The sequence below is a fragment of the Coffea arabica genome, chromosome 6e (assembly GCF_036785885.1).
Source record: "Coffea arabica cultivar ET-39 chromosome 6e, Coffea Arabica ET-39 HiFi, whole genome shotgun sequence".
Taxonomy (NCBI): domain Eukaryota; kingdom Viridiplantae; phylum Streptophyta; class Magnoliopsida; order Gentianales; family Rubiaceae; genus Coffea; species Coffea arabica.
The window spans coordinates 53,271,922-53,285,552 of record NC_092321.1 but is presented as its reverse complement, the minus strand read 5'-3'; the positions used below and the strand labels follow the sequence as shown (position 1 = coordinate 53,285,552).

General features: G+C 33.5%; 1 protein-coding gene across 1 annotated transcript; it reads right to left on the bottom strand.

Moving 5' to 3' along the window:
- Positions 1–4,114: 4,114 nt before the first annotated feature.
- On the bottom strand, positions 4,115–6,612 carry LOC140009193 (uncharacterized). Its single transcript, XM_072054085.1, has 4 exons — positions 5,890–6,612; positions 5,283–5,336; positions 5,147–5,195; positions 4,115–4,350 (listed from the first exon to the last, which is right to left on the bottom strand). The coding sequence occupies exons 1-4, from the start codon at positions 6,073–6,075 to the stop codon at positions 4,343–4,345; spliced, it is 297 nt and encodes a 98-aa protein (XP_071910186.1). The 5' UTR covers positions 6,076–6,612; the 3' UTR covers positions 4,115–4,342.
- Positions 6,613–13,631: the final 7,019 nt, after the last annotated feature.

Sequence of the window (13,631 nt, the reverse complement as noted above, 5' to 3'; positions counted from 1 at the left end):
AAAAAATGTCCTCTTTTACTTTAGGTTGGCCAACAAATCAGGTTTAATTACAAATTTTTTGCAATTAATTTCACCGAAATTAAGTTATACTTTAGCAGTTTTATTGCTTGATAAATCACATTTAATTACCAGTTTTTATAATTATTAATATTTTTTTACCCAACAAATCACGTTTAATTACCAATTTTGTGTAGTTATTAGCTAGAATTTAGCCTCTTTTTTTCGCAGGCCAATCAAATCACATTTGGTTGTCCTTTTTAACAATTAATTGTTAATTAATTCATTAATAACGTTACTTTTTTGTTGCCTAACAAATCGCAATTAATTACCAATTTGTTGCAATTAATTAATTACAATTAATTACCAATATGTCTACCTTGCTCCAGCTTCAGAAAACGCTTCTCATTTGTCTTTTCTTCTTTGCTTTTGGTGGTCTTAATTAATTGATTCGTAATTAACTACTTTTCTAAATTAACATGCTTAATTACCAATTCTTTGCAATTGGTATTGTTTGGTTTTGCTGCATACTTTCTCGATTTCTTCATCCGCTGCTTCACACTTCTTGTCATCAGCCTCTTTTTGTTGACAGTTGATTGTACCTGAGCTGAATAATGCCTGCCTTATTTCACTATATTACCCATCCCTTCTGACTGCATTTATGCTTCCACTCAAAACCTCTTGTAGTCTTTTTGTCCTTTACTTGGGGTTATGTCTGTAAATCTGCAAAAAAAGTAACTTTTCCCCATTGTCAACCATCAGCTCTTTTGCTCCCGTTGATTGACATACTGTTTTGTGTTTTGCATTTGCACAATAGTTATGCAGTTTCTCTGGTTTTTCACACCAGATTTTCTACTGACCATCATCATGATCAGTGGTAACGGTGTATCTACTGCTTTCTTTTCACTATTCTATTGCTGTTGTTTCTTTGCTAAACAGAAAGACCTACCTCATAAGTCATAAGTATTATTCTTCATTTTTCTTTAGCTATTCTGAACCTTCCTTTTTCCCAATTTATTAGTTTGGTTTTAGTTTGCGCTGGTGTTGCCGTTACTGCTTCCTGGTGAGCATGTTGGTTTTACACTTCGCTTTCCTTTGTTTTTCTCTAATTCTTGAAATATTTCGAAATTGCTGTCATACTGCTTTGTTTCTTATTTCTTGCTTGCTGCTCTGTTTTCTCAAGCACTGGTTTGACCATTTTAATTTTTTTCTGTCCCTTCTAAATTATTATCACCGAATCAGCTTCTCTTTTCACTCTCCTGTTTTTTGTCACCTTTCTTATTATCTTTTACATGATCGTGGTTTCTTTGATAGCTTCTGCTATTATTCAGTTCTGCGCAGAAAATCAGAGTACCGGACGTCCGAAACTACCAACGGCTAGTTGACTCTCCAGCTACCTTCTATCCGTTGACAGCATTAATTGAAGAATTCTTTGGTCTCCTATAAATAGAGATTCGTCAACTCTTAAGAACTACTTTTACACATTAAGTCTACATCAGATCTTGAGTGATTCAAGTGCAAAAATACTCCAAAAAGAAGATTTGTACTCTTAGTTGTGTAATCTTCATTTAACTTTTCAAGTGTGATTCTATTTCTTCAATAGTATAGCTTTGTGAGGGTTATCCAAGTGATTGTAAAACTTCCTTACTTGATCGAGTGAGACTTGAGGCAAAGAGGAAGTGATCCTTCCTTTGTACACAAGAGATTGGTTGAAAGTTGATCAACTTAAAGAAGTTTGGTGTATAAAGTGATATTCAAACTTAGTCAAGTTTGAAACTTGGTTTGCCATTCCATTCCTTTATTTACTGCTTTGAAATATATATTGCTTACTTCTTTTACTCACATTTTACTTGTGCTAGTCCATTAATTGTTTCTCTGTGAGGCTCTTTAGAAAAAGAAAGCAAGTTCGAAAAAAAAGGTGACTCATATCTTGGCTAGTTTTTTTTTTAATTTACCTAATTCACCCCCCTCTTAGGTTGTCTTCGATCCATACACGTAGTGTAAACAAATAAAACTAACATTTACTATTATCCACCATCTTAATAATAAAACGTGAGTAGACGTTTGGTATTAATAAAAAAGTGTCATTATTTGTTATTCAAAAAATATCATTCCAACATTTATCATTATCCACCATCATATAATGTGAAAAATCTTCCACTTTTACATAACTATCACGACTCTTAACTAATCCATCAATGAACATTGCATTACCTTCCAAAAATCTCTCTAAATAATTTTTATTCTATATCTTTTTTTATTATTTACATGTTTCTATATGTGTGCCTCATGCACTAGTATACATTAAAATTCTAAAAGTTTACACCAAATCTAATAAGAATTACATCAACCAAACAAAGTCCGACAAAACCCAACTAGACCCATCTCATCATGGTGGAGGTAAGGAATATGAAATTTTTCTTATTTATTGAGTTGCTCCATTATTATTTTGTCTTATCATTAAATTGATAGAAATATGTTAACATGTTCCAAATATATATTTAATGCCTTGTTCATATTATTAATTTTTTAATCCAACTAATTCAATTATTCCCCTAATTATGGTTAAAATTTGTAATTCAATACTTTTTATCTCTTTTATGAACCAATGCCTAATGATTGATCATACTATTTATTTAAGTTTTTGATGATTATCTATGAATATGTGCGTGTGTGTGTGAAAGAAAGAGAAAAAAAAATGCAAAAAGTAGAATATTGTTGCAATAGAAAATGCTTTGCAAAAGAAAACAAAGAGAGAGAGAGAGATATATAGATATATATATATATATATATATATATATATATATATATATATATATATAAAGAAGGTTATATTATATGTCATCATCTTGGCCATTTCTAATATTGTAATATTGGAGTTTGTATAACTTTCTTAGAACATTTGAAGTAGTGATAGAGTTTCCAGCTTTTTCATAAAATATTAATATTGCCACGAAAATTGTCATTTATAGTGAAAGCATTAAAAGAGAACAAAAACTAGTGTGATGATTGTAAAATAGAAGAGTTCTCAATGGACATTTTATTGCTAATTCTTTTTCAAATTGTAAGTAGAGAACTCAACGATAAATTTTATCGCAATATATAATGTAGATAGTTCCATGTTTTGATATTATGCAAACCCCCCCCCCACGAACTATATACCTAATTGTAGTTTACCCCCAAACTATAATAATAGGTATTTTGTTCCCTTAAATTATATGTTTGAACAATACTACCCTTATTATTTTAAATTTTTTTCTTTTTTCTCTAATCTTTTTTTTTTTCAATTTTTCCCTTTTCTCCCATTTCTATTTCCTTTTATTTTCTTCTTTTTTCTCCTTCTCTCATGGAACTAGCCAATGTTTCCCTCCAATGTTAAAAGACCTACATCAAAATTTTTAATATTTTTTGAACTATATTTTTAATTCATTTATTTGTTAAATTCATTCTTAATAATTCATCATAAATTCTTTGTTATTACAAAATATATATGTAGCTTATATCGTAAAGTATACTAATCCAGTAATTCAACAATTTAAGTACTTATAAACCAATTAGAATTTATAATTACTCAACTATTTATAACAAAAGTAACTTACTATGTATCACGTAAGAAAGAAAAGTTAACAATTGTTAATTGAAATGAAATAAAAAGATAAGAATAAATAACAATAGTAATTCATTTTTTATTTGTTATTAATACTATTAATAATTGATTAATCAATATCTCGATTTTGTTCTTATATATTTGAATAGTTCGATTTCTTAAATGATATTGACTTCAACATTTGGGGAAAAAAAAGTCTTCTATACCATAGATTTGTTTTATAAAATATTGACATGAGAAATTAAGAAATAAATAAAATTTGATTAATCTAGTATGCTAATTTAAACAATGCTTAAAGAAAATAAAGAGGAAGAATCTAAAACGAAAATGACAGGGAATAATGGAAAATAACATACTTAAGATAAAAGGGGCAGATTTGTCCAACTATGTCATGAAAGGGGGCAAAGCACCTACAAAAATAGTTTGGGGGGTAAACTACAACAAGGTTTACCGCTATATGATTAAAAGAACTAGAAGTAACTGCGACATAATAATTGCACATCCGAAGCATAAAAGAAGAGAAAATACTCTTGTATCAGTCTTCAGCTAATGCCAAAACATTTTAGCCTTGTGAAAGATGAGTCACAGTGTAAAAAGGCCCTTTTAGGGTGCACTTCCTTTTCACGACCATAACATAATTGCATACAGAAGACATACAATAGGAAATACTAGGGTGAAAAATGTACAATAAAATCGATCCACCACATGTCCTGAGTCTTCAGCTTTCTCTCGAACATTTTATGCTTCTGAAAGATGGAAAGCCATACTATAAAGAGGCTACATGGCGACAAATAGACTATGTGAAAGTGTATGTAGAACAAAATTCAACTATAATTATATGGAAAAAAATGTCTGTGCAAAGATAGCTCAGCCATAAATAAGCTTTAGTCTTCAGCTTTTAGTCACACATCTTAGCATCGTGCAAGATGAGACAGGGCATAGAGAGCCTTAGTAGCAAGCTCCATCGTTTTGTACCATAACTTGATTTTAGACAATATAAAGTATCAACTACTATTACTGGAAAAACTAGAGTCAACGAAACATAGCGCAGCCTCAATTAATCTTGAGTGCAAGGAAATTCAGAATCAGTAATGTCTCACTAGTCCAATTATTCTTAAATGATTTTTCTAAAGCATTATCACTCCCCAACTGTCCCTCCATTAGGCAGGAATCTGGTGGCCCAAACAAAAGTTTGGGATCCAATTTGGAGTTCTTTAATTGTAAAAGAAAAAAGTGTTATTTGTTGCATTTAATCATCCTTTGAGCCAGTGATCCTTCAGTCTGACAAAGCAAAGCACATTGGTTCCCTTGCCCTGATGAAATATGTAGTTCTGGACATAAACCCAATATATTCAAATTCTGGAATGGATTGAAATTATCATCTTTTCTTGTTGTAATAGTAAAGGCACCACAAGTGTGAGGTGACCAAATATGCATGTCAGAGAGAGAGAGAGAGGCAGACAGCACATTTTCTTATGCAACCAAAAAGAACAGTGATCACACTATTCCCCAGAAAACAAAAAAAAAATAAAAAACACTTACCTTGTAAACGTTTCCGGTGTGCAGCTTCTTTCATTGCTTTCAATTCCGCCTGTATTGATAATAACCTTTCTAGCAATAATACGATTGGAAAGGAGAAAGTACATTGAGATTGCCAAGATCACTGCAAAAAATGTACCTTGAATTCCTCTTGTTCCTCTTTGAGCTTTATTTTCTCATCCAATGCTTTTCGCTATAAAAAAGATGATGAAGTGGAAACAAAAGACAATATCAAATCTTCTTCACGTAAAGTTACATGCAGTAGAAAATACAAAGTCCTGAAACTACATCAGATAAAAAGATATATATATACACGTGCAAGGTTCTTCTCAAAAATAATTCGCACAACTTATGAAACACAGTAGAAGCAACCATTGACGTTTATCAGCTATCTCATCCCTATTACTGTCAATGAAATTTTCACTCATTGGCAAAGGCGCTTAGTTAGATGTATTCAAAAAAATGACAGATTGAAAAAATCAAAACTTCTAGCAAGTAAAAGAGTGTTACAAGGTGCAAGAAAAAAAAAGTTAAGTTTCGTAATAGTTCCCCTTATTTTTCCTTCAACGAAAACTTTGGGCCAAATGCTCCATCAAAACCACATCACTGAAAAATCATCACATAGCTGAAGCAGAACGCCATGGAGAGCAAGAGTGAGAGGAAAAGACAGAGATCGTGTAGAATGTAACAAAAAGTAAGTAATAGAATAAAATTCTCTTGAAGCACTACTATTGTACAACACTCACTTTATCTGGATCCTGCAAGTCTTTAAAAGCCTTGTTTAACTTCACAAATGCTTGGTGGGCCTGTGGATGAGAGCATTTGTCCGGATGTACCATGAGGGACAATTTCCAGTACCTACAAGGAGAAAAAAGAAGACCAGTTGACATATAAAACAAGTCAAAACAATCAAATTTGTCAATCTCAGACATCTAGGAGTGGACAATCCAGCATGCATTTGCAGAAATGCAAACCAAGACCCCATCCTGCAACCCCTCCAACCCTCCCCGCACCACAAAACAAAACAAAAAAGAAAAAAAAGTCAAGAGAACCTCCCATGCCAAGATCTATACAAGAGGCATAATTATACTGCCTCGCAATACCATATTTTCTGCATAAAAGGATAAGTTCAACAAGGATAACTATCTCCACATCATGAAAGTTGTTGTCTTGATGAGGCGGAAGCACAAAACAAATCAAAAAACTTCAATCGTGTCAAAGTTATAGGTTTCTTAAGGGAAAAAAAATGCAGGGAGAAGGGAGAGGGGAGGGAGTTCATGCCGAAGACAAACTTTATATGCCTGCTGTCCGGTCTAGTTGCGGTCAAATCTGCAACCTAACCCACAATCAAATCGTAGAGAGGGAAAAAGTGGAGGAGGAAAAGAGAGGAGAAGGAAGAGGGAGGAGGAGGAAGGGAGATAGTGGAGGTGGAGGAGTGAAAGGGGGGAATGGTGGCAGTAATGGCCAGTGGTGGTGGGTGGAAGAAAAAAGAGATGGTAGGGGTATTTATTTTATTTTGTTATTTTTTGGTTAGATGTATTTTGAAATTTTGTGTTTCTGGAGTTATTTTTGAAATTATTTTTAGAGTTTGTTATTGTAAACTTTACGGACAAAAATAATTTGTAGGAAAAACAATGAATCCATACACAACTGAAAGTTAAAAACACACAAAAAACAATGATGCCAAACACAGCCTTAAAAGCTTTTCAAGTTCCTTTAGATTGTGTGGATGATTTGAGAGGTCTTTGAATTTGTAATCTACCATGGTAGATTACAAATTCAAAGACCTCTCAAATCATCCAAACAACATAGACAAAATTTTTTAATGAATTTCACATTATTCTTGAAATCTCCCATCCAAATACAACCAAAAGTTAACTTTGTGGTCATGCGAATCTTTCATTCTTTCTCGACTCCTTTCTTCTAGAGACAAGTTTTGTGACGCAAGTAAAGAATCTTTATCCTAAGGTCACGTTCTTTTGGTAGCTCCCTTACATCATTGATTGAGGTTTCAAAAGTTCTCAAAGTCATTAGTTTGTCTTTTTGCAAATTTCGGCAGAAGAAAACTTTCCACGCTTTCATACTCGTAAGCAACTTTAATTGTTGACTAGAAAATGAAAGTAAATCTTAGCCAGACATCAGAGAACCTGTACATGCACCTGCCGAGAATCCAAAGAAGTGCAAATTGTGTTGAAAAGGACAATTGCCCAAGATTGAAAATGACTTAGATTACTGGCCAGAACATTCGAGTCTGTAAATTTGCTATACTTGTCTTTAAAAAAAAAAGAATAAAAGGAAAAATATGCTGTTTAGGAGCAGAAGTCTGCTGGATATATTTCCGTGATTGTTCTGGATGAAGGTGGGATGAGCTCGTTCATTTGGGATTCAATCATTTAGTTCCAGTCAAGAATGTCCATTACTACATACAATTATTCTGGGTAATTTCCCCGCCACACTAAGATAATTACATGGGACTCGTAGTCTCAGTTAAAATTCACACCAAATATGATATAGTACTCAAGATATATTGGATATTTTCATTTATCAAGAACAAATAGAATTTTGCCCGTACCTTGGCACAGTCTTTTTTTTTTATTTATTGTGAATTTATATAAATATGAATAATTTAAATACAAAAATTAACAATAATCCTACATGTTCGGTCATATTAACTTAAAAAATTAATATATTCTAAATGTTCAATTATTTATTAATTTTAAAAAGTTTGTTTATATATTTTCACTATAATATGAAAGTATACATCAAATGATGTACCCCATATAAAAAACTTGGTAGATATGCTTTTTTTTATAAATATTCTTTTAGATAATTTAAATTCTTATAATGACCATAAACTTAGAACTATAGATTCATATTTAATTAAGTAGAAAAGGTCCAGCAATCCATTTTTTTTCATTAATAAATATTCAGTTTCCAACAATCTTGGTAAATCTGTCAGTGTAATAGTTAATTCTCTTTTTTACACTAAGTTAATTCAAAATTAAGGAAAAAGATGATGAACAATTTGAATACTAATTAACGATATAGTGGTGAAAGGAAGTAATTTATGCGATATATAAGATTTCAATAACTGTGATTTGAAAAAGGTTTTACTATAGTTATATGTAATAATTTGATAGAAAGCAGATATTATTAAGATAAGATTAGTTATTTTTTAAAGTTATTTTAAAATTAGAGATAATTTTTAAATATATAATACAACCCAAATAGGATTCAACATGAGTGAAATCTAAGTAACCCATAATCCGTCGTACAAACTAACCCTATTAGTAATAGGATGAACACTAACATATAGTTAGACAAATCAAATATTAACTGACTGCAACACAATGTTATTGCAAACTAACCTATAAATGATGAAATGAACACTGACAAACAAATGAATGAAACACATACATAATGAAATTTGAATCTAAGATCTTTAATTCATAATGCCTCAACCTTAGTTAAGTGAGGAACTCTTAATTAAATGCTCATATTAAGAGCATAATTCCTGTTACTTTAAGCCATAGTTATTAAATATGACCCGATAAAGAATCTAGCAAAGGATTGGATCAATGGGTCACTGGTTGAATTGATGGGTACTAATTTAATATTTATAAATACAAAATAGTAATTTTAGTACACATAAAATAGCTAATAAAGTGCTTTTAGTTATTAGTTATTATATTTAGAAAGATATGTAATGAACATATAAATATTAATAGAAGATTTAATTTCATTTTGTCATACTTTTACATAAATAAATAATATAGTGAAATACAAACAAAATTTTTCACTTGTTTCCAAAGATATAGCATTACTTTTTATTATTTTATTTTTGTTTAAAAATAAAATAATTCTTTAACTACTCAAATATGTCAGTTTGAAATTTAAAAAGAATTAATTGTATAGTAAAGAAGTAAACAAGTTTATTTAAAAAATACTTAGTTATCAAATAAAAATTAAGCAAGTGATAAAGTATGATGCACATTTAAATGAAGATCCAACATATAAATATTGTCAAAACCATATACACACTTTATTTCAAAAACAAAGACCCAGTTATTTAAAAGAAAAATCGAGTCAACTAAAAAATTGAATGGAATTTCAATTCGACCAGCGAGTCAAATGAGTTTGATTGGGTTTGAGTGGGCCACCTCCTTGTGCAATAAAACTAGAGACCCAATCCGACCTGATGCTAGAGTTATCACTTATAAGGCTGATCCGTTCGACCATTGGGTCGGATCGAGTTTAATAACTATGATTTAAACTGTGTGTCTTCTTTGTGAGGATCTCAAAATTGCATTAATTTCAGAAAATTAAAATCAAAATATTATTCAAATGTTGAAATTATTAAATAATATGTATTTATATTTAATAATGCGTATTTATATTATTAATGATGTTTTCACTTATATAAATGTTACATTTTAAATTACATGAATTTTTAAAAATTTATTTGACAGTTCGCGTTCGGCTAAGCATTAGGGTGAATATTTGCGCACTGACGCGCAATATAGCCCTAAGTTGAAATGTAGGGTATGTAGAGGTTATAAAAATGTACAACTAAGTTGAGGAAATGTTAAATGGGGAATTCCTACCAGTAGATAAAATTCTCGCGCGTAAACGCGATTCAATTCAAAATTTCCCCACCCTTAATAGCAGGCCCAAAAGTCAACAAACCTATACCTTTAGCTTACCTTCATTTTCAACCCATCTTATCCCAACTTTCATGTTCATATCTGCCCTCCAAATTCTGATCTTCGGGTGCAAGAAAGAAACAGGAGCCGCTGCTCTTCCACAGCTTCCACCGATCCTCCATCTTCACCAACCTTCAACTCCTACCTTCACCTTCCATTTCCAGCATCAACCTTCACTCTTTGCTGTTGCCTCGATCGAGCAAGAGGAAGGAGAAGATCGTTGTTGCTACTGCTACTCTCGCTGCTCCTGCCGCTGCTACTACTGCTGGGTTGTTCGGACCAGGGTGAAGGAGAAAAAAATAGCTTCCTTTTTTCTTCCTTCCACCAACCACAGAACCACCCCAAGCTCACCAAAAACCCCAGAACCCCAGCCCTCTTCATCTTCGGTCGTTGCTGTGCTGCTGTGGTGACAGGTCAGACAAGCGGAAAAACAGAGTGCAAGGGTGCCGACTGACTTCTTTGATTCTAAGAGCAAACTTGGGGAACTAGGCACTTCATTTAGCAAGAAAACAACCACCTGAAGATAACCCAAAAACTTCCGCCTAGCACTTAGCAGGATTTCAGATTTTTGTAGCTTTTGGTTCTTGAAATTTTAGCTTGCGTTGGTGAAACTTGTTGGGTTGCTGATCCTCTAAGCTAATGATTGATGAAGCTAGAGGTGTTTTATGTGTTTATATGTGTGTTTTGTGGTGGTTAAATGTTGGGGAAATTTTTAAGAATGAAAATGGGGTGCTGGCCGGATGAGGAAGCAATTTTCCAGCTTTGTTACCAGTTGTTGTTTTGCAATTTTTACTTAGGTAATGAACTCGATTGCTTGTTGGGAGGATAGACTAATTAGTTGTGATTGTTATGGACTTAAAGTATGAGTTATAAGTTCAGAATGGTTGAGCAAATTTCTGCTCTGCTATAGCCGCACAAACAGGCTTGATTTTCTTCCATTTTTACCCGAATTTTTGAGCTGGATTTTGTGAAGTTATTGAGCTATTTAAATCATGTATATGTTCACCTATATGTGTAGAGTAGTTTTGGTGAAAATGCAGCTTTGGTACAATGGGAAATTTCATTGAAAATCAAAGAGAAAAATGCCCTTGAGCTGTCCGAAAAAATTCTGGAAATTTCCAGATTTTTGGGCGAATTTTGGGGTTTGATTTTGACAAGTTTTTGAACCATTTGAGCTGTAAACATGTTAACCTATATGTGAAGTATTGTTTGGGTAAAAATGTAGCTTTTGTGTAGTTGAAAAAAATTTTGGACAAATTGAAGAGAAAATGGACTACTTTGTACCGAATGCACTTGGAAATTTGTCCAGCTTTGCATGAGACATGTTGAATGATTTTCACGTTAACATGAACCCAATTTGACTTGTGTTTAGTTAAGGGGTGTGTATAGCTCTATTTGGGACAAAAATCTAGTAGAGTTTACGCCCAAAAAGTGGACCAAAATTTTATTCTTCACGAGGCTACCCAAAACAGAAATTTTGTTTGAAATTAGAAATGATTTTGACGTTTGGATTTCGTTTTAGTTAAATGTGGACTAAATTTGTCCCGAAAATGTTTTCTATCATTAACCTTTGTTACTAGGTCCACTTCGAGTTAATAACCTTGAATTTTATTAGACCAAATGCCCTATTTCGAGAAATATGCCAAATTTGAAAATTTTCTTGAAAACTCAAGTTTTTGCATTCATGAAAATCCTTGAACCAAGTTGGTCAATGGAATTTGGCAAACTTAAGGAGTTTCTATTTTATAGAAATTCCAACGACTAGTTTTACTTGGTTTAGATGATTTCCTCTTAAAGGAATTTCCCAAGATATTTTTGGGGAAAATTAGAAGGGAAAATTCCTCTAAATGGTTAAACGTGATTTTTCTCAACTTGTGACACCAAAGTGGTGTTAATTGCTTATATGACTCTAGAACTTGGTCATTGGAATATTTGACGAATTTAGCAAGTTTTTGGTTTTAAAGAAACCTCAAAATTTAATTTCACTCGAAATTTGTGGATTTCACTTTGAGAGAACAATTAATGCTAGTTTGGGATTTTTGAGTGAAATTAAATGCTAGTTGACTCGTGTTAAATTCGCCAACTCAAAAGTAGAAATTTATGTGAATTATTTGTATGATTTTAGGAGTTGGTGAAGAGCACAATCTCGATCAAAGTTTGGAATTCTAGACTCTTCACTTGAGGTGAGTGTCTCTTGCATGAATCATGTTTAACTGCTAGTTGAACTACTTGTTAAAAGTACTTGTTAGAGATATCATGAAATATTATATGCTATGTGATTGCGTGAAATGCCATAAGTACAAGTGTTGCAAGGTCGATTGGAGCGTGGTCTCGTCGACTAAATAAACCAAATAGATGCACGTACCACGCTCTATAAGAGTGGGAGGTACCTCTCTGCAGTCTTGGTAAAAGTGCTTGCAAAATTCGTGTTGGAGTCGGGCCCGAAAATAAGGGGGAAGTCGTTGCTAGGAGACGTGTAGATTAGGGAAAATGTCTACATGGAGATTAGGTAGTGAAAGTCGACGGAATGTCAACTACTATAAATTACCTGATCAAGCGCGAGGACTTTGGCTCCTGAGAGCCCCGTATCCTTTTCTTGTCATGTTATTTCGTTTTCCTAAATTGTTAATTGCTTACTTGTCCATTTGTACTTGTTAAATTGCCCTATGTGAATTGCATGTTACGAGGCACCACTGACCTATTGGCTCATCCCTTCCAATTTGTTTTCCTTGACAGGTTCTAAAATGCATGAAATCTTGGAGAACTAGAAAAGAAATGTTATATTTTGAATGCCCACTTTTGTAATTGTACTTTGGGAGATACTTTAATATCTTTTGGATGATTTTTTTTTTTCTTTTTTTGTGCCTTTGGGAAAATGTGAATCCTGAGATGCTTCTGTGCCCTGGATTAGGAACTGTAAATTGTAAATTAAGTATTTTAAGCTCAACATTTTCGTGGGTACTTGGAATTGTATTTTTGGGCTGTATAAGTTGAATTGTATGATTTATTTAAGTACCTAGCTTACTCGAGAAGTAAGGTTTATTTTCGATTTATGTTTGGTGAAATTAGTTGCTAGAGTGAGTGAGTCCTGACGAGAGTTAGGCAGGCGACCCACCAACCCTTTGGTTCGTCTTAGGGGAAAGTGGGGCCGCCACAGGTGGTATTAGAGCGTTAGGTTAGAATGTATTTGGGAGAATTGTTAGGTATTTTATTTCTAGGAATAGGAATGAGATATTTAGGTGTCTTTAAGTGTAATTGATTAGGTTAATGGTGCTAAGGTCTAACTTTAAAAGTTTTGACTGTTTTGTAGGTATGGAGAACCCTAACAGGAATGGACATGCTGCTAATGGTAACGAGCACGCGAATGGTCACGCGCCGCCTCTTAGGCCTATTTCTTACCGAGTTCTGGGTGGTGGAGCTTGCCTCCAGTACTCGCCCGTCACCCGAGTCCCTAGGTGTGACTGTAGGTTGACTTTCTCCTACCCCAACCGCTTAGTTCTGACTATAGACGATGAGCGTCGCCAGTTGGTGAATTTCAACCTGACTCTGATTTAGGACATGGATGAGTTAGGTGCCATGGTGACTCATCTGCAGAATAGGGTAACAGAGCTGACTGGACGGGTGATAGAGGAGAGAGCTAGGGCTGAGGCAGACCGTGAGGAGCTGCAGAGAGCGAGGGACAGCCTGGCTAGGATGAGAGACATGGTTCGTGAGCGAGCCTCTGGGATACTAGCGGATGCTACCATGCTGGTGGATGAGGTGATGGACGAGGTCTTAGAGGTAGC